This window comes from Phalacrocorax aristotelis, chromosome 13 (genome assembly GCF_949628215.1).
Source record: "Phalacrocorax aristotelis chromosome 13, bGulAri2.1, whole genome shotgun sequence".
Lineage (NCBI taxonomy): Eukaryota > Metazoa > Chordata > Aves > Suliformes > Phalacrocoracidae > Phalacrocorax > Phalacrocorax aristotelis.
In genome coordinates this window covers 8,747,924-8,769,869 of record NC_134288.1, presented here as the reverse complement: position 1 = coordinate 8,769,869, position 21,946 = coordinate 8,747,924, and the positions used below count along the sequence as shown (strand labels likewise).

The 21,946-nt window shown below is 47.3% G+C and overlaps 2 protein-coding genes across 8 annotated transcripts; one reads left to right on the top strand and one right to left on the bottom strand.

The window, feature by feature from the left end:
* Positions 1–264: 264 nt before the first annotated feature.
* Positions 265–7,432, bottom strand: DDX27 (DEAD-box helicase 27). Of its 3 annotated transcripts, none has more exons than XM_075108867.1 (21): positions 7,299–7,432; positions 7,089–7,223; positions 6,933–6,992; positions 6,475–6,631; positions 6,056–6,102; positions 5,806–5,892; positions 4,937–5,042; positions 4,670–4,843; positions 4,198–4,348; positions 3,944–4,043; positions 3,695–3,836; positions 3,466–3,619; positions 3,269–3,350; positions 3,016–3,193; positions 2,768–2,874; positions 1,838–1,943; positions 1,645–1,739; positions 1,417–1,543; positions 1,064–1,148; positions 787–861; positions 265–512 (listed from the first exon to the last, which is right to left on the bottom strand). In XM_075108867.1, exons 1-21 carry the CDS (start codon positions 7,386–7,388, stop codon positions 497–499), a joined length of 2,274 nt encoding a protein of 757 aa, XP_074964968.1. In that variant the 5' UTR covers positions 7,389–7,432; the 3' UTR covers positions 265–496. The 3 variants fall into 3 exon arrangements, with proteins under 3 accessions (XP_074964968.1, XP_074964969.1, XP_074964966.1); XM_075108868.1 differs by having other exon boundaries at positions 265–439; XM_075108865.1 differs by having other exon boundaries at positions 7,089–7,416.
* Positions 7,433–7,484: 52 nt separating this feature from the next.
* ZNFX1 (zinc finger NFX1-type containing 1) lies at positions 7,485–21,929 on the top strand. Of its 5 annotated transcripts, none has more exons than XM_075109221.1 (14): positions 7,485–7,599; positions 8,644–8,734; positions 9,453–11,540; positions 12,341–12,472; positions 12,726–12,874; positions 13,093–13,236; positions 13,689–13,806; positions 14,059–14,306; positions 14,426–14,565; positions 14,883–15,037; positions 15,710–15,855; positions 16,226–16,336; positions 17,048–17,143; positions 19,353–21,929. In XM_075109221.1, exons 2-14 carry the CDS (start codon positions 8,680–8,682, stop codon positions 21,783–21,785), a joined length of 6,015 nt encoding a protein of 2,004 aa, XP_074965322.1. In that variant the 5' UTR covers positions 7,485–7,599; positions 8,644–8,679; the 3' UTR covers positions 21,786–21,929. The 5 variants fall into 5 exon arrangements, with proteins under 5 accessions (XP_074965322.1, XP_074965320.1, XP_074965321.1 ...); XM_075109219.1 differs by having other exon boundaries at positions 7,494–7,599; positions 8,598–8,734; XM_075109220.1 differs by having other exon boundaries at positions 7,494–7,605.
* Positions 21,930–21,946: the final 17 nt, after the last annotated feature.

Below are 21,946 nucleotides of genomic sequence, written 5' to 3'. Positions count from 1 at the left end.
TATCTCTGAAGCCATCTTTGTGAGAGTCAGTCTGAACATTTTTCAATGTTTTTTCCCCTACTTTAGAAATAGGCTCTCCACCATAGAAATGGCTTTCAGCCATGCTAACCATGGAGATCACAGAAGTATATGAACAAAGCAATAAGTGTTCTCCAGTTTTTGCCCTAAAGACAACTTGACTTAGATGAACTAAAAGTCTGATAGAAAGATGTAACATATGCCAGCCCTCAGGTGTTCTAGCTATCCTATAAACCAGAACAAACATTTTAGAAAACAACAACAAAAAAATCAATCCTTTATTGCATGGGCTGCTGAAGATGTTTTCACGCAGGGTCTTCAAGTAGGTATTAACAAACATCCCAAAGCTGTTCCAGAACTTGAAGAAAAATTATTCCATTCTACTGAAATTGTCTCCTTGCAACACAAAGAAATCCAGGCCCTGGAGACAGCGTGTCTGAAATGTCCAAGTTAGCCATTTGGTAATTGCCAAGAGTTCTTACTTTCTCTTGTACCTGAAAGAGAAGATACTTGAAATTACATTCCACCAGCCTGACTCTCAATGATAGATAAGGAGCAGCACTGAGCATTTTCTAGGCAATGCTCTCCCACAGAGAAGCCTAGGTATGTGCTATTAAAGGCAGTATCCTTGACTGCCCCAGCATCAGACCTGCGGTAGGCGGTTAAGCTACTGCAGAGCCAACAACCCTGTTCAAAGGCCCTTGCTAAAAATCAGAAGAGAAGGAAAGAGACAGCAGGAAAAAAAAAAAAAAGTAAAAGGAGCTATACCTGGACTTGGATTTGAAGTTTCCTCCTTTCCTATGCTGGGTCATACCCAAGCGTTTTCGATCTTCAAATGATGGGCTTTTTAAGAGAGAAGGGAAGGTAAGACAAAAAACTATGGAAGTACATCAATAGCACAAGTACTTCTGGGAAGAATCCCTTTTCTGCTCTGCCCACCTTTTTTCCCCAATATCAAAGTACCCCTGAGAAAGGCCAGAGATGCAAAAAAACAAAAGTCACACCTAATAAAGTCTGGACTAATATACAACTGCTAAAACATTACCCGGCACGGTACTGCTTCAGAGCCTTCCTGCTTGTGTTGGTAAGCTCTTCGTCAAACACAGACAGTTTTTTCTTCCGTTTGGGGCCTAACACAGAGACAATAGTCAGAACATTGGCTGTAAAGACAAGGCCACAGCATCATCTTGTTTACTAGAGCCAGTAGTCTTGAGCACACCGATTAGCCTAATGAGCAGGAAAAGCAACGACTCGTCTCTGCAAATGCTCGCCCTGGCCCACACTGGTGGCCGTCCCCTCAAAGATCACCGCCTCCCTCTAGACAAACTAGTTTAGTTTACCTATTTGTAACAAAGTAACTGGCAGAAGGTAAGTCAGCTGTAAAACAAAAGTCTCCACCTGCTGGTGCTGCTGCTGGTTCCTCTTCTGGCAAGGCTCTGGCTCGCTTTGCTCGGCGATTCCTTTTTGCCAGCCGCTCAGCATACATTTGAGATTTCAAGATTTCAAACTGTGACCTCTCCTCTGGCTGAAAGGTGTTAAAATGCAAGTTTACAGTGATGTGAGGTTTTGCTAAGGGAGAACTAGGATGGTCCACCCAGGGTCCTGCTTGTTCATAAATGTACTCACTGTCATTTGGGCTTTTTTCTGTCTGTCCTGCATAAATTTCTTCCTTTTCTTTTTGCCTCGTAATGCTAGGTCAAACTCCTGCAGGGCTTTAGCCACTGGAGAGACAAAGAAAAACAAAGGATAAAGAACCTCTTGAAGTACAGAGTCCAGTTGCAGCTATGGAATTTAACACGGCAGCAGTGTCATGACTCACATTTCTCCTTCTTCCTCTCCTCACGGGTCTGGAACCAGCTCCGCTCCAAACCCTCACCCGCAGCCTCTTGTTTTCCTGTCTCCAACTGCTTCTTTGCCCTATTGATCTGAGATAATTCAAGCAAGTGAGCTCGTGGTGGCTAGAAAAATACCTCTCTCTTCCCTTTCTAAAGTAGGCAGGTTAAGTACATTAGGTATCATTATTTTAGCTGGGATGGAGTTAATTTTTCTTCGCTGTAGCTGGTACAGTGCTGTGTTTTGGATTTAGCATGAAAACAACGTTGATAACACACCGATGTTTTAGTTGTTGCTGGGCAGCGCTTGTACTAGCCAAGGACTTTTGTAGCTTCCCATGCTCTGCCGGGTGCACAAGCAGCTGGGAGGGGAGGGGACACAGCTAAGAGTGGATTCAAACTGGCCAAAGGGATAATTCCATATCATGACATCATGCCCCGTATATTTAAAGGTTGGACTAGATGATCCCTGAGGTCTCTTCCAACTTGTGATTCTGTGATTAATTGGGGGAAGTTGGCCGGGGGACACAGCGATCGCAGCTCAGGGACTGGCAGCATCGGTCAGCAGGTGGTGAGCTTGTGTTTTTTCCCCTTTTTTATTTTAACAGGCTTCATTTCTCTCTCATTTTCCTTATATATTATCATCATCATCATCATCACCATTATTACTATTACTATTTTAATTATTAAACTGTTCTTGTCTCAACCCATGACTTTTCTTGCTGTTGCACTTCCAATTCTCTCCCCATCCCACAGGGGTGGGGGGAGTGAGCGAGCAGCTGCGTGGTGCTTAGTTGCTGGCTGGGGCTAAACTACAACAATAGGGTAACTTCTTTATGCCCTATGTGTAGTCCAGATCCTAATAAATAAATAAATAAATAAATAAAATTCCTAAAAAAAAAAAAAAAAGCCCTTACCTGGGCCTCTGACTGCTGCATCTCACGTTCCTCACGCTCTAAGCACAGAACTGCATACACATCTTTCTCTAAATTCTCAATCTTCTCTCGAAATTTTAGTATGACATCTGAAAACGATATGGCGTGAACATCAGAAGCAGCTCGTGAAAAGTCCATCCTGGTTTGTAGCACTTCTTTTAGTGTCCCCTCTGTACCATGATATCCCCTGCCTACTGCTCTCCTGCTTTTTACCTCAGTGAAGTGCATACCTTGCGGGAGAATTCTGGCTTTCACTGGTGTTTTGGCAGCCTTCACAATATCTTTCAGCATCTTGCGCTCTTCCTCACCCACAAGTGAAACTGAACGACCAGCCCTGCCTGCTCTTGCTGTCCGCCCCACTCGATGAACGTAGTGTTTGGTGGTGTTGGGCATGGTAAAATTGATTACCTACAACAGAAACAGTGTTAGTAGGGAAAGGATACTTATGGACTCATTAAAAAGCTCAACACTCTAAATACTCACTGTTTTAACACCTTCAATATCAAGTCCACGTGCAGCCACATCTGTAGCTACCAGAATATCAATCTGCTCATCCTTAAAGCGCCTGAGATAAGAGATAGCAAATGCATTAGCAATGAATACAGCAATCCACTTCTGCCCTAAAACTTCCGACTCCTGCCTTTTTTTTGCCTATGATTGCCAACTAAGCCTGCTAATACCTGAGTGCTTCCAGCCGCTGTGCCTGAGAGAGGTTCCCATGAAGCTCCCCGACCCGTAGACCCATCAGCCCAAGCAGGATGTGCATACGGTGAGCTTGCTTCTTGGTCTGGGTGAAAAGCATCACATGATCTGGGAAGGTTCGTGTCAGTAGAGCTGAAAGAAAAGTCCTCTCAGTAGCCTGCTTCATGGTCACCTACTGATTCCAGCTTTTCCTTGCTCATTGCTAACCTGATACAATGGCCTCACGGTCCCCCTCTCGGTTGGGTCTGATCCGGATAAATTCCTGCCGCAGGAAAGGGGCAACATCTGTGTTGCTGTTCACAAAAATTCGGACAGGATTTTTCAGGGAAACAGAAGCCAAATCTTTCACCTACCAAAACAGGTTAAGGAAAAAAGTCCATACAGTCTCTGGTAAAAGACTAGATAAACTTCTATTCAACTTTCTGTGTCAATATGCTTCTCAGCAGCCTGTCTTACCTCCTCTGTCATTGTGGCAGAGAAAAGCATTGTCTGACGGTGGTTGGAGCACAACCTGATTATTTCCTTCATCTGTTCCTCAAAGTATTCATCCAGCATCCTACACAGGAGAAAAACAGCAAGGTAAGGCACCTTCATCTGGTTCTAGCTAAGAAACATTACTTAAGGCAGGGCAGCAAGACTGCCCTAATGCCTGGGAAAAGAAAAGCAGAACACTACCATCTTATTTTTCACTGCCGTCCTGCTTAGCGTACCTGTCCGCTTCATCCAAAATCAGCACCTCAACACTGCTCAGGTGGAAAGAAGGGCAGTTGTGGAGATGATCAATCAGTCGCCCAGGAGTGGCAATGAGAATGTCTGGCCCAGAGCGCAGAGCTGCTTCCTGAGTCTTCACATCTAGGCCACCTGAAAGAGAGCGAACATGGACTGCTGACTCCCTGAGCAGGCTGCAGCAGAGTACACAGATCCAAATTGCCTCAGAAATAGGAAACAACTCAGATGAATAACACATTCACAATAGAAGTGACCCCCACCTTTTCTTTCTCAGAAACCAACAAATAAATAGCATGGCACGGTATTGGAAAGTGAGATTTTAAACCATAGCACACCTACTAGAAGCATGCCTGCAATAACTGAACAGCCTCCAGTTCTATACCACAGAACTCCCAGTTCTGTATTGCGGTTTACAGCGGGCTGTACGGTTCACACAAGCAACTTAATACTCACCTACAGCAAGGCAAGTTGTGACACTGCTGAACTGTGCCAGCTGTTTTGTGACAGAGTGCACCTGAATACCCAGTTCTCGTGTTGGCACTAGAACCAACACCCGTGTAATTGGAGCCTGACGAGGTTTGTAAATCAGGCGCTCAAGGACAGGCAAGATGAAAGCAGCTGTTTTACCTAAAGAAGAAAATTAAGAATAATTACAAAGAATTATCAATTGTTGGGCATAGCTGATTCTCCATGTTTCCTGTGTCCTGCTCAACCCCCTACCTGTCCCAGTAGCAGCACAGGCACAAATATCCTTCCCCAGAAGGCCCACTGGGATACAGGCCTTCTGAATTGGCGTTGGTTGCTTGAAGCCAATTGCTGTGATTGCCTACAAAGGAGACAGAGCAATTAAACTGTGCCTTTGGTATGGCCAGAACTGGAGTGCTGGTCTCATCAGTACACGAGAGACATGGACATACTGGAGAGAGTCCAGCAAAAGGCCACGAAGATTATGAAGGGACCGGAGCATCTCACATAGGAGGAAAGGCTGACAGAGCTGGGACTGTTCTGCCTGGAGAAGAGAAGGGAAGGATCTTATCCATTTATATAAATATCTGAAGGGAAGGCAAAAAGAGGGCAGAGCCAGGCTCTTCTCAGTGGTGCCCAGTGACGGGACCGGAGGCCATGGGGCACAGATGGAAACACAGGAGGTTCCCTCTGAACACCAGGAAACACTTTTTCACTGTGAGAGTGACCGAGCACTGGCACAGGTTGCCCAGAGAGATTGTGGAGTCTCCATCCTTGTTGATACTCCAAAGCTGTCTGGACATGCTGTTGGGCAACCAGCTCTAGGTGGCCCTCCTTGAGCAGGGGTTTGGACAAGACAACCTCCAGAGACCCCTTCCAACCTCAGCCATTCTGCGATTCTGTGACAAGTTTCACTAAAGATAGCGTTGACATATTGCAAATCAAAGAATGGTTTCCATTATTTCAGAATAACAGCTCCTAAAGGACTATCACACTAGCTCCCACATAATTTCCTTTTCAGAAAGGCTGAAAGAGAATAGGAATTTGACGGTTCTGATCGGTGGAGTGGAGGCTGTACAACATTCTCCAGAGTAACACATGTAATAACTAAACTAGGTAAATACCTTTAGCAAAGGTCGTGAAAGATTCATGTCCTGGAATGACAAGTTATCATCGTATTGAGAGGCATCTTCAAAAAAGCTCTCTGCTTCCTAGAAACAGCAACAATAACAAAACTGGAACAACACAAGCAGCAACAAAACATGTTACCGAAGGGCTCTGGGCTGTTTCTGAGCTACGGCGTGTTAACCAAAGTCAAATTCCTCCAGAAGACATGCTGGAGAATGACCTACCATCATTCTGTCCATCACTTACCTTTTCTCCCTTTTTTGATCTCTTCCGTTCCTTCACTTTGACCGTATCTGCAGAAAAAGAGAAACGTGACAGGAATTAACAAGCACAGCTAAACACATAACAAATACGGTAACTACCTTCATCTCATACTTTTTGCCCTGAATATGTTATTGAGGGAAAAACCTTGGAAACAAGTACAGGCATGCAATAGAGTGAAATGCCAAGCAAATAGCCTTCCTCAGGGACAAGTTCAATTAAAGTGCTATGGCTACCACTCAAAATAAGCTTGACCAAAATCAGAAGGAATGTCACAGAAGGAGAACAACAAAAAATAAGAGGTTCTTGCCCACTCCCAGCAAGGCTTCACCCCAGACTTTTCTCCAGTGAACCAGCTCTGTCAGATTCTTGCCCCTGACCACCTCTCTACGTACTGCTAATACCTGCTTTTGTGAAGATAGTTTCATCATCTAATGAATACTGAGACTCTGCATCCTCTTCTTCGTCCCTACTGAAATCTTCACACTCCTCCTTTTTGATTTGATTATCCTCAGTCTCTGCATCTTCATCTCTCACCTTTGCTTGTTTAGCTTCTCTTTCCTAGAAAAAGATTTTTTTTTAAAAGTTTTCAAAAAAGTTTAAAATAAAAGCATAAAAAGAAGTTTTGAGCTTTTGCTTGTTGTTATTATGAGCCCATTCACAGATACATGGTTTTGCATAGCCTTAAATGTTAACAATTCTGCATTCTCCTCAGTTCAGCAACGCATCAGGTGCGGCTGCAGACCCAGTCGAGGTGATGAGCTGAGGCTCGAGCACTGCAGCTCAGCACGCTTTCAGTCTGTGCCTCCGGAAGGCCAAGCCCATACCAGTATTTTCAGTAATGAGAGAGAAAGATCCTGACCTGGGACTTCCTTTTCTGTCTCACTTTCTCAATCTTCTCATCCAGCGTCGTGGCCGCTCTCTAGGCAGGAAACCACACAAGAGGAGCTGTAAGAGGAGCCCGGGAGAGCGCGGAGCGCTGCGGCCTCAGGCTCTGCGGCCCCGGCCCAGGCCTCACCTTGCCGCGCAGCTGGCGCAGTGCCGCCGCCCAGGCGCCTTCCCCGCCGGCCTCCGCCTCGCCGAAGATGAAGGCAGCGCTGAAGTCTCCTCCTGCGGGGCCCCGGCGCCCGAGGCCCGGCGCCCGGCGCAGCTCCTGCGGTAAAACCGATGAGCAACGATCGCATCCCGGCCCGGCCCGGCCCAGGCAGCAGACCCTGCTCAGCCCCACCTCCTCATCCTCGGAGCCCCCAGACTCGGGATCCTCAGGCCCCGCGTCCCCCTCCGCGATGGTGCCCACCAGCCCCAGGCTCTGCAGCATGGCCGCGATCACGGCCCCGCCCCGGAACCGCGCTCCACCACGTCAGCCGGCGCCCGTGCGCGCGCTTGTGGGCGGGGAGACGCCTGGCCCCGCCCCGCTGGGGGAAAGGCAAACCGAAAGCGGTAGCGGCGGCACTGGGTGGGGGTGGTGGGGGGCTGCTCTTCCCACCGGGAACGGGGGCGAGGTTCCGCATCGGGGACGCTGACCGCTGGTAACGGCTGGTACCAGGGGAGGGCGGGGTGCGCTGCCCGCCGGGAGCGGGATGGGGCTGGGGCGGGGGGCGCGATCTCGTCGAGGGAGGCGATGCCCACCGGGATCGGGGCCGTGGGAGGGCGGGGGGCGATGCTGACCGGGGCTGGGGGAGGATGGGGAGGGCGATGCTCGGTGGGAACGGGGGCGGCGATCCTTGCTGGGGCCGGGGCCGGGGAAGGGCGGGGGGCGATGCTTATTGGGAACGGGACTGGGACTGGGACCGGGGGAGGGTGGGGGGCGGTGCTGAGCGGGACCGGGGACAGGGCGGGGGGCGGTGCTGACCGGACCGGGACTGGGACCGGGACCGGGGCCGGGGTAGGGCGGGGAGCAATGCTCGCTGGGAACAGGACCGGGACTGGGATCAGGACCGGGTTCGGGGGAGGGCGGGGGGCGGTGCTCGTTGGGACCAGGACCGGGACTGGGACCAGGACCGGGGCCGGGAGAGGGTGGGGGGCGATGCTTGCTGGGACCGGGGCCGGGGGAGGGCGGGGGGCGATGCTCGCTGGGACCGGGACTGGGACGGGGGCGGGGGAGGGCGGGGGGCGATGCCCTCTGAGACCGGGACAGGGACGGGGGCGGGGGAGGGGCGATGTTCACCGGGGCCGGGGGAGGGCGGGGGGCGATGCCCTCTGCGACCGGGACGGGGTCGGGGCCGGGGGAGGGCGGGGGGCGATGCCCTCTGAGACCGGGACGGGGTCGGGGCCGGGGGAGGGCGGGGGGCGATGCCCTCTGAGACCGGGACAGGGAAGGGGGCGGGGGAGGGGCGATGTTCACCGGGGCCGGGGGAGGGCGGGGGCGCCGCCCGCCGAGGCCGGGCGGGGGCGGCGGGGCGGCCCTTACGGGGAACTGGAAAGCGAAACTTGGGGCGGCGGCGGCGGCGGGGCGGGCCCGTCGGCTCCCGAGCCGTGCCGGGAGCGCACCAGCGCCGAGCACGACGGCGCCGGCGTTCGGGTGCAGGAGCGGCGCAGGCCCCGGCGCTGAGCGGTGCCTTCGCCCCGGACAGCTGCGACGCCCCGCGGAGGAGTCTCCGGGCCCAGCCATGGAGGGCGCCGGGCAGCAGCCGCACTCCCGGCAGCCCCGAGCTGGAGGGGGAGGTGAGTGTCGCCCGGTGAATGCAGGGCAGAAGGCTGTGGAAGCCTGGGGGGGATGGTGCTGGGGGTACAGGGGGGTTCCACTCCTTCCCTGCCTGTGTATAGCGACATTTCCTCTCAAGCCTAAATCCCAGCATTTCTGTATTTCCCCCTGGAGTCTAGCTGGGGCTATGAGGTGATGATGCACTGCTGCAATCTCTTTGCTAACTGTTTCTGCTAGTATTCAGTGCCTCCCAAAGTATTCTGTTGAGACCGTGACAAAGGCTATATGGTCTATGCTTGGTCTACTCTGAGAGGCCAGACTTTGTCCAGAAAGTCTGTGTTTTAACTGCTATATACAGTCCAAGTGGGCTACTACTGCCTTTGTCATTATTTCCATGGCTGAGAACTCCTGAGGAAATCCTGTCCTGTGCAGGAAACTTCATCTTCAGCCTTTCTTAATTCTGCTTTCTGTTCGATAGAAACAGTTTAGTTTTTTAGTGTCTTTGTGGCTTTAACAGCTTAAGTGAACTCTAGCCATGGCACACCTTTTAGCAGTTTGAAAAGGGGTACAAAGGAAACACCAATTTGAAAGTCTGTGTGCAAATATAATGGTAGTTTTCTAACTTGATGCTGACTGTCCAAAACCTGTCAAAAAGTCCATGCTTTTGTGCTGGGAGGCAGGTTAATGTGGTTGATTTATAACTAAGGAGTGTCTTTTTAAATTTATTTTATTTTTAAGGACATGCAGATCTTTGGGATACTGGCTTTATACGAAGAGGCAGAAACAGAACAAATAATATGTCAGGCCAGGCAGCTCAGTTCGGGGAAAGCCCACAAGCCAGTAATTATACTCTTCTACCTGGCCAAAGAGAGGAGAGATTTCATGGTTGGATTTGGAATGTTCCTCAGTCAAGCAAGAATAAACCAAGAAACCAAGGTGGACAGGCCAACAGTGGAGCTGCAGGACACTGGAATGAACAGGAGAATGAGGGAAGGAGAATGAGGCATCAAGGTGGACAAGCACATGAGAGGGCAAGAGGACCCTGGAACGAGCAAGAAAGTGAGAGTAGAGGAAGGAGGTATCAAGGTGGACAAGCACATGAGAGGGCAAGAGGGCCCTGGAATGAACAAGAAAATGAAGGTAGGGGAAGGAGGTATCAAGGTGGACAAACACATGAGAGGCCCAGAGGACCCCGGAATGAGCAAGAAAATGAAGGTAGGGGAAGGAGGTATCCAGGTGGACAAGCCCAGGAAGGAGCTAGAGGGCTGAGGAATGGGCAGGAAAATGAAGGTAAGGGAAGGAGGATGCAACCTCAGGATAATCCTCATTTCTACCAGAACCCTACCCCAGGTGGTGCCTGGCTCAGTGAGCAGCCTCAGCAAGTCAAAAGGATTGGCTATAAATTCCTAGAAAGTCTCCTCCAGAAAGACCCTTCAGAAATTGTCATCACACTTGCTTCCAGTTCAGGTTTGAAGGAACTTCTTTCCCAAATGGTTATGAAACCCAATTTCCTTCAACTCATTTGCCAGGTGCTTCGAAAAGCGTGCAGTTCCCGAATGGATAGACAGAGTGTCCAACAGCTTCTTGGAGTGGTGAAGGACTCCAACTTTCTCAAGATCTGTCTGCCACAGTATGTGTCTGACATGGTAACAGAAGCAGTCCCTGCTGTACGTCATCAGTACCCTGTGCATATTAGCAACATCATTTCAATTCTTCAGGACCTGATCAGTATTTTCCCAGCTAGCTCTGTGCAGAAAATCTCCATTCTCTTAACAGTCTTGCCAGCATCCATAAATGCCCTGAGAGCTGCTGGTGTGGACATCACAGAAGAAACAGAGAAGAATCTAAATAAAGTCCAGATGCTTGTGCAGCATCTGCAGGAGAAGAGACGTGAAGGCACACTGAGGGCTGATAACTATACACTTATGCAGCCTCAGACTCGTGGTCAAGAAGAAACCTATCGTACAATGACCATTTACCCATCATACAATGAGGTACACCATGATGAGAAACCCTTTCTACGTCCCAATATTGTTTCTGGAAGATATGAGAGCACCAGCATTTATCTTGACACTCATTTCCGGCTTTTGAGAGAAGACTTTGTAAGGCCTTTAAGGGAAGGTATCTTGGACCTTCTGCAAAGCTTTGAGGACAAAGGTTTGAGAAAGAAAAAATTTGATGATATCAGGATCTACTTTGACACACGGATTATTACCCCTCTCTGTTCCCCAACTGGTATTGTTTACAAGGTCCAGTTTGACATAAAACCACTGAAGTTTGTACGATGGCAGAATTCCAAACGCCTGCTATATGGATCCCTGATCTGCATGTCCAAAGATCACTTTGAAACATGCCTTTTTGCCACTGTTTCTAATCGTGATAATGCAGACCTTACCCAGGGGATTGTGCAGCTGTGTTTTAATGCACAGAGCCAGGCACTGCTGGCAGAGGTTCAGCCCTCAGACTCCTTCCTCATGGTAGAGACAACTGCCTACTTTGAGGCCTATCGGCATGTGTTAGAAGGGTTACAGGAAATCCAGGAAGAAGATATCCCATTCCAGAAGTACATCGTGGAATGTGATGCACAGGTGAAGGAGCCAACATACTTGACAATGGATACTGCCTACAACTTTGCACCCTTGATGCAAGATCCCTTGTCAGATGAAGAGATGCACCCTGATAGTTTGCAAAGAGAAAATGTCCGTGTTCTAGATCCCAAGCAGTGGCCTTCAATGGAAGCCTTGAGATTAGATGAGTCTCAGATGCAGGCCTTGAGTCTTGCACTCACCAAGGAGCTGGCTATTATCCAAGGACCTCCTGGGACTGGTGAGAAACATTTGCTTTAAGTCTCTGTTTTTTAAGGAGTTCTCCTTGATTCCTGCATTTAGGGAGAATAACTTCAGAGAAAGCCAGCTGTACTGTCTCCAAAGCTTTAGCACCATGCTTAATTGATGCTTGAGTAACCCAGTTAGCATGAGCTGTGGAGAAGGTTAAAATGTCCTCAGATACTCATATCTCAGCTTACGCATTGCTGACCTAGTGGCAAGTAGACATCAACTGCACTGTTGGCTCTGGTTGTGTACTGGGGAGAAAAAATTTTCAACCATCTTCAATAACATGGTACTTCTTGCTGTGAAACAGTCCTATTTTGTCTTCATAGCATGTTAGAACGTTGGGAGTGTTCAGCCATGATCCTTTGTGTAAATAAAGCATTACAAGATTAACTGTAATTGTTCTGAATGGTACCTGAACTCAACAAGCACCAGTGCTTGTGTTCTACTAGTATATGGATGTTTCATGCACAGCCAAATGTCATGTATGAAGCCCATATCAGAGTGGGCTGGGGGACACAGTGGCAGAGGAAACCCTGGGTCCAGGTCGAGCGTATTAACCAAAAGACAACATTCTTGCAGAGCATGGCCTTGCTCAGCTACAGGCTGGAAAGACAGTGTCATGCTACTTCGTTTACATTTTGTAAACTAGTTACCTCTGGGGTGAGCGCTCTTGGCACAGACCAGATTTGCAGCCTAGAAGGAAGTCCTGTATCTGTTTTTGATGATTCCTATGTTTCAAGGCACTCTGTGGAGGATGGATCACTGTTTTCTGATTCTGAGCTTGTTTTGCAGGGAAGACTTACGTGGGTTTGAAGATTGTTCAGGCTCTCTTGACTAATAAGCACGCATGGCAAAGCACTGTCCAGAAGTCTCCCATCCTTATAGTCTGCTACACTAACCATGCACTGGATCAGTTCTTAGAAGGTAAGAGTACCTGACAAGTATGATGGAGGGTCAGGTAGAAATTGTAATATAAGTCTTACTCTGCCCATCTTCTGGCATGATGACCTGCCCTTTTGGCTTTTTCTAGTGACTCTAGCCCTATTGATACACTGAAACTTCACTCAGACCAATCCAGTGTAGCATTTGCAGACAAAGAGCATTCTCCCTACCCCTTGTCCTACTGTAGAAAACAGAGCTTGCCTCTTTAGTACTAATATTTCTCTTTCGTTACCAGGAATATACACATTTCAGAAACATGGCATGGTGCGTGTTGGGGGCAGAAGTAGCAGTGAGGTCCTGAAGCAATTCACCCTGAGGGAGCTGAGGAAGCAGGGTGAATTCCGATACAACTTGCCAATGCATCTCCGCAGAGCCTATGTGAATGTACGTGCAGACTTCACTGGAGATGATGGGACTGCATTGCCTGTGCATTGGAGGAGCTAACTAAACTTCCTCCGCACTTGTTCTTTCACCTTGTCTTACACTGAAGGCAGTCTCTTAATTCTTCTGTCCATGTTCACTTTATCAGTTTCTTGTCCTGCTGTTTCTGAACTTTGCTTCTCTGAGTATGATGACGCCTCCCTTATCTTTGTTGTGAGTAGATAACCAGTGAGATGAAACTGGCTGAGGAGGAGCTCCATGAAGGTGCAAAGCACTTAGAGTGCACAACATATGGAATTCTGCATGAGCGCCACTTGAAAGCATGCATTGCACCCCAGCACTGGGACAGTCTGATGAATGGCCTGGTAAGAGAGGTCCCTTTCTTCTGAGTCAAGCAGTCTCAATGTATACTTACTACACTTTCTGCTAATGAGTCTGAGGTTCCCCAGGCACACTTCTTTTTAGCATCACTTGGCTACTAGGAAAGTGAGAGATTGAATAGCAAGCTGTGCCAAGTGACAGTAGTCTAGACTGGGTGGGGCAGGCAGGGGCTTTAAATTTTGCTCCTTTAAACTGTGGAGATTCTAAGTAATCTTTATCAGCATAAAAATGCAAGTGCCCAAATGAAAGCCTCTTAAACTTAAGGGGAGGAGGGGTGCTCTTTCTGAAGATCTGAGGCTGCTCAGACTTTCTTGCTCTGGAGGTCTCTCAGGGGACTTGTCCTAGTTGCCTGCTGCTACAAGGTGCTGCTTTGGCATCATCCTAAGACTCTGAAGTGCAATAGGCCTGGCTGCTGATGTGACTTTCCTTATATTAGGATGATGAGGAGTTTTACTACAGTGCTTCACAACACTCAATGATTCTGGAGTGGCTGGGCCTTGGTGTAACTGTCTTCACCCAGAATGCTGCAGAGGCTATAGATGCTGAGAATCCAGGTAAAAAAAACCAACCAAACAAAAACCACCAGACAAAAAAACCCACCTCATCCTCTACAGGTGTGTTTGCTTAAGCAGTGCATGTGTGCTAGAAAAGAGACACTGCTACTTTAACAGACACTGAAAGATGCGTGATGCTGTAAGGTAGTGGAAAAAAGATTGATCTTAATTTCCACATAGTGATCTGACTGCTGCACTGTGATTCTGCTAGAGTGGCTGTGGTTTACTGCATGTGACTGGTGATTCTCACAGGTGATCAGCAGGAGAAGGAGGAGGAGTGGGAAGGTGAAGCAGAAGAGGAGCTTTTGGACATCCCAGAGGAGGCTGACCTGATTCAAGCCGACAGAGTGATTGAAGATGAAGAGGCAGCAAATCCTCAGAGGAGGAAGGAGGAGGATCACAGAGCTGATCGTGAACTAGCTGCCATGCTGTTGGCTATGAGGCTGGAGGACCAAGAAAAAAGAACAGCTCAACCACAACAGAAGGCTATGCAGTGGGAGGTAACTGCATGTACTAGCATGCTCTGGCTATGCTTGACTATGTAAAGAATAACATGGGTATGCTAATATGGAAGAATCTCTGTGCTGTAACTGCTTATTGGGGAGCTTTTTTTCTGCAGGTAACTGCTGCCCAGCGGAAGAAAATGAAACAGAAGATGAAGGCTGAGCTCCGTAAACTGAGTGCAATGACAGAGCTAGAGGCCGAGGCTATTCAGGATCTGTGGCAACTTGACCTGAGCTCCCGCTGGAGGCTTTACAGGTGACAAACCTATTTTGCAGGGTCTCTCAGGTGAATGTTTCCTAGGGCTGTTCCAGTCTGCAAACTCTTTCTGTCAAGCCACGGTGTTTCTGTCCATACCTGTTTAGCTCCTTATTTGAACATGCTTGTTCTTACTTTCCCTGTATCGCACGGGCAGTGCCATCATCTCCACTATGTGTGTGTTTGGGACTAAGTACAGCTGCTAATAATCTCTTGACCAAAAGACACAGAGGAAGTTTTGAATGGAATCCACTGAGAATTTCTGGATTGCCATTCTGTTCCCCTTGCTCTGTATGATAATGGTACTTTCTTCTCAGGCTTTGGCTGCAGACCTATCAGGGGTTTATTCGACGGAGGATTCTGCAGCATGAACAGCAGTATCAGGCAGCAGCAGAAAGGCTGGCAGAACTGAGGCTGCAGGAAGATCTCTGCATTCTCAAGGAGGCCCAAATTGTGGGGATGACAACTACAGGTGCACAGCAGTTGGGAAGCAAACCAGTATTGCACTGCATCCAGTAATGGTTAAAAGACCTTGTTGCCGAAAGATTAGTATCATGTGCTGCTTGACAGCCTGGGTCAGGCTCTGCATTAGTCTGCAGCCTTCTTAATCTCTGACTCGCTTTGCAAATGTAGCTGTTATGTGAGTTGTCAGTTAACTGCATGAGCATTTTCTGTGCACTCTTGCACTCCCTCCATCTCAAGCAGCATTCTTCTAAGAGAAATGCTTCACTTCTTGTGGCTGAGTAAAACTAATACCTGCACTGCTATCCCCACGTCACCTTCTGGTGATGATAGTGTAAAGCTCATTGTAATATGACCCTTTGGAGAGAAAATTTTAGGTTTGTTTATGTGTGTTGATCAATGTATTAATTAGATATCTTATGTTGGAAGACAGAGTCATGAAAGGGCCACGGCAGGCATAGGACTCTAATCCCAACCTGCCTTCTCCAATAACTCTTCATATAGAAGCCATCCTTGGTATGGTGCAGTTTTAAAGTTCAAAAAGCTGAGTCTTGAAATGGGGAATCTTGGGAAGAACCCCAGTCTTTTGTGGGATACAGCCTGCTCCCCTCCCTGAAAATGCTTGTCGTACTGCCTGCATGTAATTACGTTCTGCTAAGTTTTATCTTCTCTCCTGGCTCAGGTGCTGCCAAATACCGTCAGATCTTGCAAAAAGCAGAGCCGCGAATTGTCATTGTAGAAGAGGCAGCAGAGGTGCTTGAGGCTCACACCATTACTACTCTGAGTAAAGCTTGCCAGCATCTCATCCTCATTGGAGATCACCAGCAGGTAACATCCATGACTAAAGCTTCTAACTGTTATGCAAATGAACTAGAACCTTTTAACCAAACACCATATGTGAAAGGTTGCCAAGGCTTACTGCTCCCCAGCGTCCATATATATGGTAGGTCCAGTCTCCTGTAGATTTGGAGTAGAGCTCCTGTGGGACTTGTCTTTTAGTTTAACTGATACAATTTTACATGTTCTTGTATCCACTTCAGTTGTGACTGTATCTAACTTTGATGTTTAGCACTTCTGCAAGAATGCAGCCTCTGGCCTTTCTATGGGGGACCAGTGACAGAAAAAGAAATGAGTGAAAAATCTTACTAATACATAGGAAAAGTGTTAAAACATGGATTTCCTATCCCTTCTTTTTCAGCTGAAGCCCGGTACAAATGTATATGACCTGGCCAAGAACTTCAATCTGGAAGTCTCTCTCTTTGAACGGCTGGTGAAAGTTGATTTCCCCTTTGTCCAACTGAAATACCAAGTGAGGAAAAGCTATAAAAAAACCTCAGTTGCATTTGCATTTAGGTTGTTTTAAGTTTGTAGTATGCTTAGGTTCATATTTCTATTCTCAGAGCAGCCTAAAAGAAAAGAATGTGCTATTTAATTCCCAGGAAGAATGGTAAGAGCAGTGAAACCGCCAGAGTGTTCCACTATATTTCTAATTATTCAGTGATGTCGTGCACAGCGCTGTGGTTCTCACATGTTTTAGTGCAATGAACATGGCTTATTGTGGCATCTGAAACTTCAGAACTCTGGAGACTGACAGCACAAGTCTTCTCAGGCTGCTCCCTGCTAAATTGCTGTAATCATCTATCTTGGTGCCTGGAGAAGTTCATTCTACCTCCAGCAGTCCCGTATTAAAACTATATAGAAGAGCTCATGTAGTGGTTAGGATGTGGTGCTGGCTTTTGTTATTTAGAGCAGTGTTCCTAGATTCACATTAAAACCAGCATTCTTAATACACCAAACTTGCCAAATGATTTTCCTGAAGACATTCAAGAATTGAATGGTAATTGCTGGTAGTGGCAGCGATGAGGGGAGGGTGGGGATTGGGACGTCCACCCTTCTTGACTCTTACTGGAAAGTCATCCTTGCCTTGTATTCAGCCAGTCTGTACAGTGGAACAATAGAATATTGACAGGGAAATATGGTGCTCCTTCCCTGAGACTGATAAAGTTGCTTTGTGTTTCAGCACCGCATGCGTCCTGAAATTGCCCAGCTTCTCAGTTCTCATATATACCAGGAGCTGGAGAACCATCCCTCTGTCCTGAAGTACGAGAACATAAAAGTGAGTTTTCAGCAATCCAAGCAATTGCTTTAGTCCCCTGTTACTGACTAAAATGAGTTTCTGTAAACTATGGTGTTCAAGGATTTCAAATTCTTAGATCAAGTTCATTTATTGAAACTTATACCTGAATCAAGGAAATATGATATAGAATTAAGCAAGTAATTTGTAGTTCTTCTGGCATTTGTGATGGTGGACACTGGAAATGGATCCAGTACCGATGACTTTAAAAGAACAGTGAAAAAATGGAAGAGGAACCAAAAGAATTGTAGGCAATTGAAAGCTAGGAAGAAATCTTAAATGAGGGACTTAAAGCATAATATGTGAAACTCCAACATAAGATAGGTGACTTGATTACTGGAACCCTCCTTCCTTGGGTTCTCTGTTTGGGCATTTTACTGATACACAACATCTGCAAACAAGCTCTATTCAGCTTAATAAAGCAATCGCTTATTGGCTAACATGCACAATAACAGCTAGAATTTAATAAGTTCTAGGCATTAGTATCCTTGCCACACCATAAGATGCTTGAAGAGTCTTTGCTATAGTCAGGTAGGTATCAGTCAGAAGAAGTGTCAGCCTCTGCTTTTTCCTTAATGTTACTCAGTTTCCATCTAAACACTAACTCCCTGTTTTCCGATTTTTCTTTCCCCACCCTAATTAGGGTTTCATACCTCTCCATGTTGATGCTTTTTTTGCATCTTTGAATTATTAACAATCATATCTCTGTGTGTAGTTTTACCTTTCTTGTCTTGCATAGCCCTGTTCTGCAGACTTGCTCGCAGCTCTCTGTCACAACTTAATTATTTTCCCAGAAGTCTGAGTCCAGGTTACACTGCCATGCTGAATCAGAGCTAGGCCTTGGATCTCTGAAACACAAGTGACTGAATACCCTGGGAGGAAGAATTGGAGGTAGCTACAGAACGAGGATTACAGTAGCTTAGCCTACGTAAATATCTCCTCATGAGAAGACAGTACTAATTAGTTAAAAGCTCTTTAACTGGAGGAGGAAGGCACACTGAAAACTATATCAGAATGCTGAAGCCAGGCAAGAGAAAATTAATACTGAGGATGATTTAATTACTAGAATATAAGCTATCTGGGAAAGTGGCAGGTCCTCTTTTGGTATCTTGAAATCCAGATCAAGTATTTTGTAGAAGATGCTTTCATTAAACAAATAAAAAAAACTCAAAACGCAACCAATCAAAAAAAACCAACCAAAACAAAAACGCCACCCAAAACCACAACACCTTAGGAGACCACAAAATTTTATCCCATTTCTCCTATGAGAAGCTATTCTGGAGAATCTTATGGTTCCATCTGGCCTTAAAACAAACTTGAGATACCAAAAGGCATCAGAATTGAATCTTCCCATCTAATACAGAAACCAATATAGGTGATCACTGAATTAAATTGTACAGCAGTGGACATTATGCCACTGTGGACACCTTGGAAAACCAGAGATCTGTGTCTGATCTACAGAAACTGTTCTTTCCTGATAAAAACAGTCTCTAGGTTTTGGCATGCAGCCCAAGAATTTCATATGGGTAGAATTCCAGTTAATAGCCAAAAAATAAAGGTCCCCACTAACTCAAGGCAAGTGGAATTTTTGAACAGGTGAGTAGGTAACTCTACACCCCTGGAGCTGGTACGTGACTACTGGAGTCCCTAGTGTTCCTAGTTATCCTGGTGGCAAAGCAATCCTTGTTGCTTCTTTATGTTTTTAGTGCAGTAACAGAGAATGCATGTTTTTTGCTAGGCAGTTTTAGGCAACTGCTAAGCCTGTGTACGGGTAATTTACTATCTCTTTCCCACGTGGCCAAAACAAGACATTGTTCACAAATGTGAAATGGAACTATGATCCCTTGAGAAATGTTACTAGCACTTAATCTTCTCATTTCTACAACCTGAAAAGATACAGTAGAAGCAACTCTGAAAAGATAGGCAATAAAATAATCCACAGGAACTGATTTCATATTTGTTTTATTAGTGAAATGTCACTAATAAGCTGAAATGTGATTAACAAGCTTAAACTCTGATCTGATGAATATGCTATGGAAATCTAAGAGGAGATCACCTAAGTATGCAGTAACTGCATACTGTAGTCCTCTCCTTAAGAGTCCTCCTGTCAGTGGATAACTGGGGACATGGAAACAGGCTGCAGTGACAGAGGCTAAAATTCTGTTTTTGACATTTCTTTCTCTTGTTTCAGGGGGTTTTATCTAACCTCTTCTTTGTGGAACATGACTTTCCCGAGCAAGAGATCCAGGAAGGGAAAAGCCACCAGAACCTACATGAAGCCGAGTTTGTAGTGGAACTGTGCAAATACTTCTTGTGTCAGGATTATCAACCTTCTCAGATCACCATTCTCACTACTTACACTGGACAGCTTTTCTGTCTGCGTAAGCTCATGCCAGCCAAGACCTTTGCAGGTGTGAAGGTTCATGTAGTAGATAAGTACCAGGGGGAGGAGAATGATATTATTCTACTGTCACTCGTGCGGAGCAACAAAGAGGAGAGAACTGGGTTTTTACAAATCCCTAATCGGATATGTGTAGCATTATCCAGAGCTAAGAAAGGGCTGTATTGTATTGGAAATATGAGAATGCTTGGCAAGGTTCCTCTCTGGAGCAAGATCATTCACACCCTTCGGGAGAAAGGTCACATTGGCCACTCATTGGTGCTTTGCTGTCAAAACCACCCTGAAACCAAGACACTGGTATCTACAGCAGCAGACTTCAGCCAAGTCCCAGAAGGAGGCTGTACTCGTCCCTGTGAATTTAGGTTGAGTTGCGGACATGTTTGCACAAGGGCATGTCACCCATATGACGCACAGCACAAAGAGTACCAGTGTCTGAAGCCTTGTCAAAAGGTGCTTTGTGCAGATGGGCATCGCTGTCCAAGGTCGTGTTATGAGCCCTGTGGTCGATGCATGGTGATGGTAGAGAAAACTATCTCTAAGTGTGGCCATCTGCAGATGGTGCCATGTTCTATTCCAGAGAATGAGTTTCTTTGCAAAGAACCTTGCCAGAAAAAGTTGAACTGTGGCCATGTGTGCAACAAATTCTGTGGGCATGAATGCACTGAGCGGTGTCCTGAACTGGTTGCAGTCACGCTGAAATGTGGCCACAACCAGGAAGTTAAATGCTGGATCACTGAGGAGATGAAACATGAGAATCCTGTGGAATGTAAGGCTAAGTGTTCTGTCACACTGGCATGTGGTCATGTATGCTCAGGTTCCTGTCATACCTGCTTTGAAGGAAGATTTCATAAACCATGTAACAGCCCATGCAAGCGCTTCCTGGTCTGCGGACACAAGTGTCGGCAGCCTTGTACTACAGAATGCCCCCCCTGCCAGGAGGAATGTCAGAACCACTGTATCCACAGCAGGTGTAAAAAGAAATGTGGAGAGAGCTGTTTTCCATGCGCTGAGCCATGCGAGTGGCGGTGCCAGCACTACCAGTGTACCAATCTCTGCTCTGAACCATGCAATAGGCCTCGCTGCAATGTACCATGTGCTAAGCTACTGTCCTGTGGTCATCCCTGTATTGGATTGTGTGGAGAGCCCTGCCCAAAGAAGTGCCTTGTTTGCGACCATGAGGAACTCACCCAGATCTTTTTTGGCTTTGAGGAAGACCCAGATGCTCGATTTGTACAGCTTGAAGACTGTGGCCATATCTTTGAGTCCCAAGGCCTTGACCATTATATGGATGAAGATGATGATGTCATCAAGCTGAAGGTATGCCCTATGTGTCAGACACCTATCAGAAAGAATTTGAGATATGGTACCATTGTGAAAAGGCGGCTAGATGAGATAGAAAAAGTGAAAAAGAAAATCCAAGGCCCAGCACAGGAAATTGAGTTTAGCAGACAAAGACTGCAGGCTGCACTGACAGGGCATGCTGTTCTGCAGAAGAATCTACCCTGTAAGTACCTCATGCTAGAAGACAAACTAAAGGCATCTGATCTCTCCACAAAGAAGATCGGACTGATTGAGAACCAGCTTAACTTCTATGAACGTGTAGCAGACCTAACCAATTCTATGAGCAAAATTGAAGCAAGTGAGAGGAAAGGGCAGAGAAAGCGGCTGGAGGAAGTTCAGGAGTGGCTGGATAGGCCGCGCCTCAGTTTTACGGGACAGGAGTTGTCTGACCTGCAGGCTGAGATCCAGAGACTGACCTATTTGCAGAGTCTCTTGGTAAGGTGCAAAGGTGCAAGTGGGATGATCACCCCAGCGCTTGCAGCAGAGATTGCCAGGGTACGTGAGATCCTGGAAGCACCAAGGAAGTTCACAGAGAAGGATGAGGCTGCGGTGAAGGCTGACCTGGAGAGGCTCTGCACTGCCTTGCCTGTGTCAGGGCTGGGAATCTCTGACGCTGAGCGGGTGCAGATTGTCAGTGCTATTGGCTGTCCCCGTGGCCACTGGTTCAAGTGCAAAAATGGGCATATCTATGTGATTGGGGACTGCGGGGGGGCAATGGAGAGGAGCAAGTGCCCCGAATGCCACGAAGTCATCGGGGGCACAAACCACACCCTGGACAGCACCAATAGCCTCGCCTCCGAGATGGATGGTGCGACCCACGCCGCCTGGTCCGAGACGGCCAACAACCTCCTCAACTTCGAGGATCTCCGCCGCCTGCTCTAGTGGGGTGTCAGCCCCGCTCCTAGCCCCGCTCCTTACCCCCTTCCTCCCCCGACCCTCGCGCCCAGGGCGCCGCATCACCTCTTTATTTTTGTCACTTTTTTGCTGAATTTTGCTGAATCTAATAAAGCGTATGGGTGCGCTCTGGGACGGGTGCGGTTTGT

Excerpts from the sequence above, each read along its gene's own strand:
- DDX27 (XM_075108868.1), bottom strand. The coding sequence starts at position 7,388 with ATGCTGCAGAGCCTGGGGCTGGTGGGCACCATCGCGGAGGGGGACGCG. Across the intron at positions 6,103-6,474 it reads AACTATCTTCACAAAAGCAG|ATACGGTCAAAGTGAAGGAA; the intron begins GTATTAGCAGTA and ends CTTTTTCTGCAG. Across the intron at positions 3,194-3,268 it reads ATATTGAAGGTGTTAAAACA|GTAATCAATTTTACCATGCC; the intron begins GTGAGTATTTAG and ends TTTCTGTTGTAG.
- ZNFX1 (XM_075109221.1), top strand. The coding sequence starts at position 8,680 with ATGGAGGGCGCCGGGCAGCAGCCGCACTCCCGGCAGCCCCGAGCTGGA. Across the intron at positions 13,807-14,058 it reads TATAGATGCTGAGAATCCAG|GTGATCAGCAGGAGAAGGAG; the intron begins GTAAAAAAAACC and ends TGATTCTCACAG. Across the intron at positions 16,337-17,047 it reads TTGTCCAACTGAAATACCAA|CACCGCATGCGTCCTGAAAT; the intron begins GTGAGGAAAAGC and ends TTTGTGTTTCAG.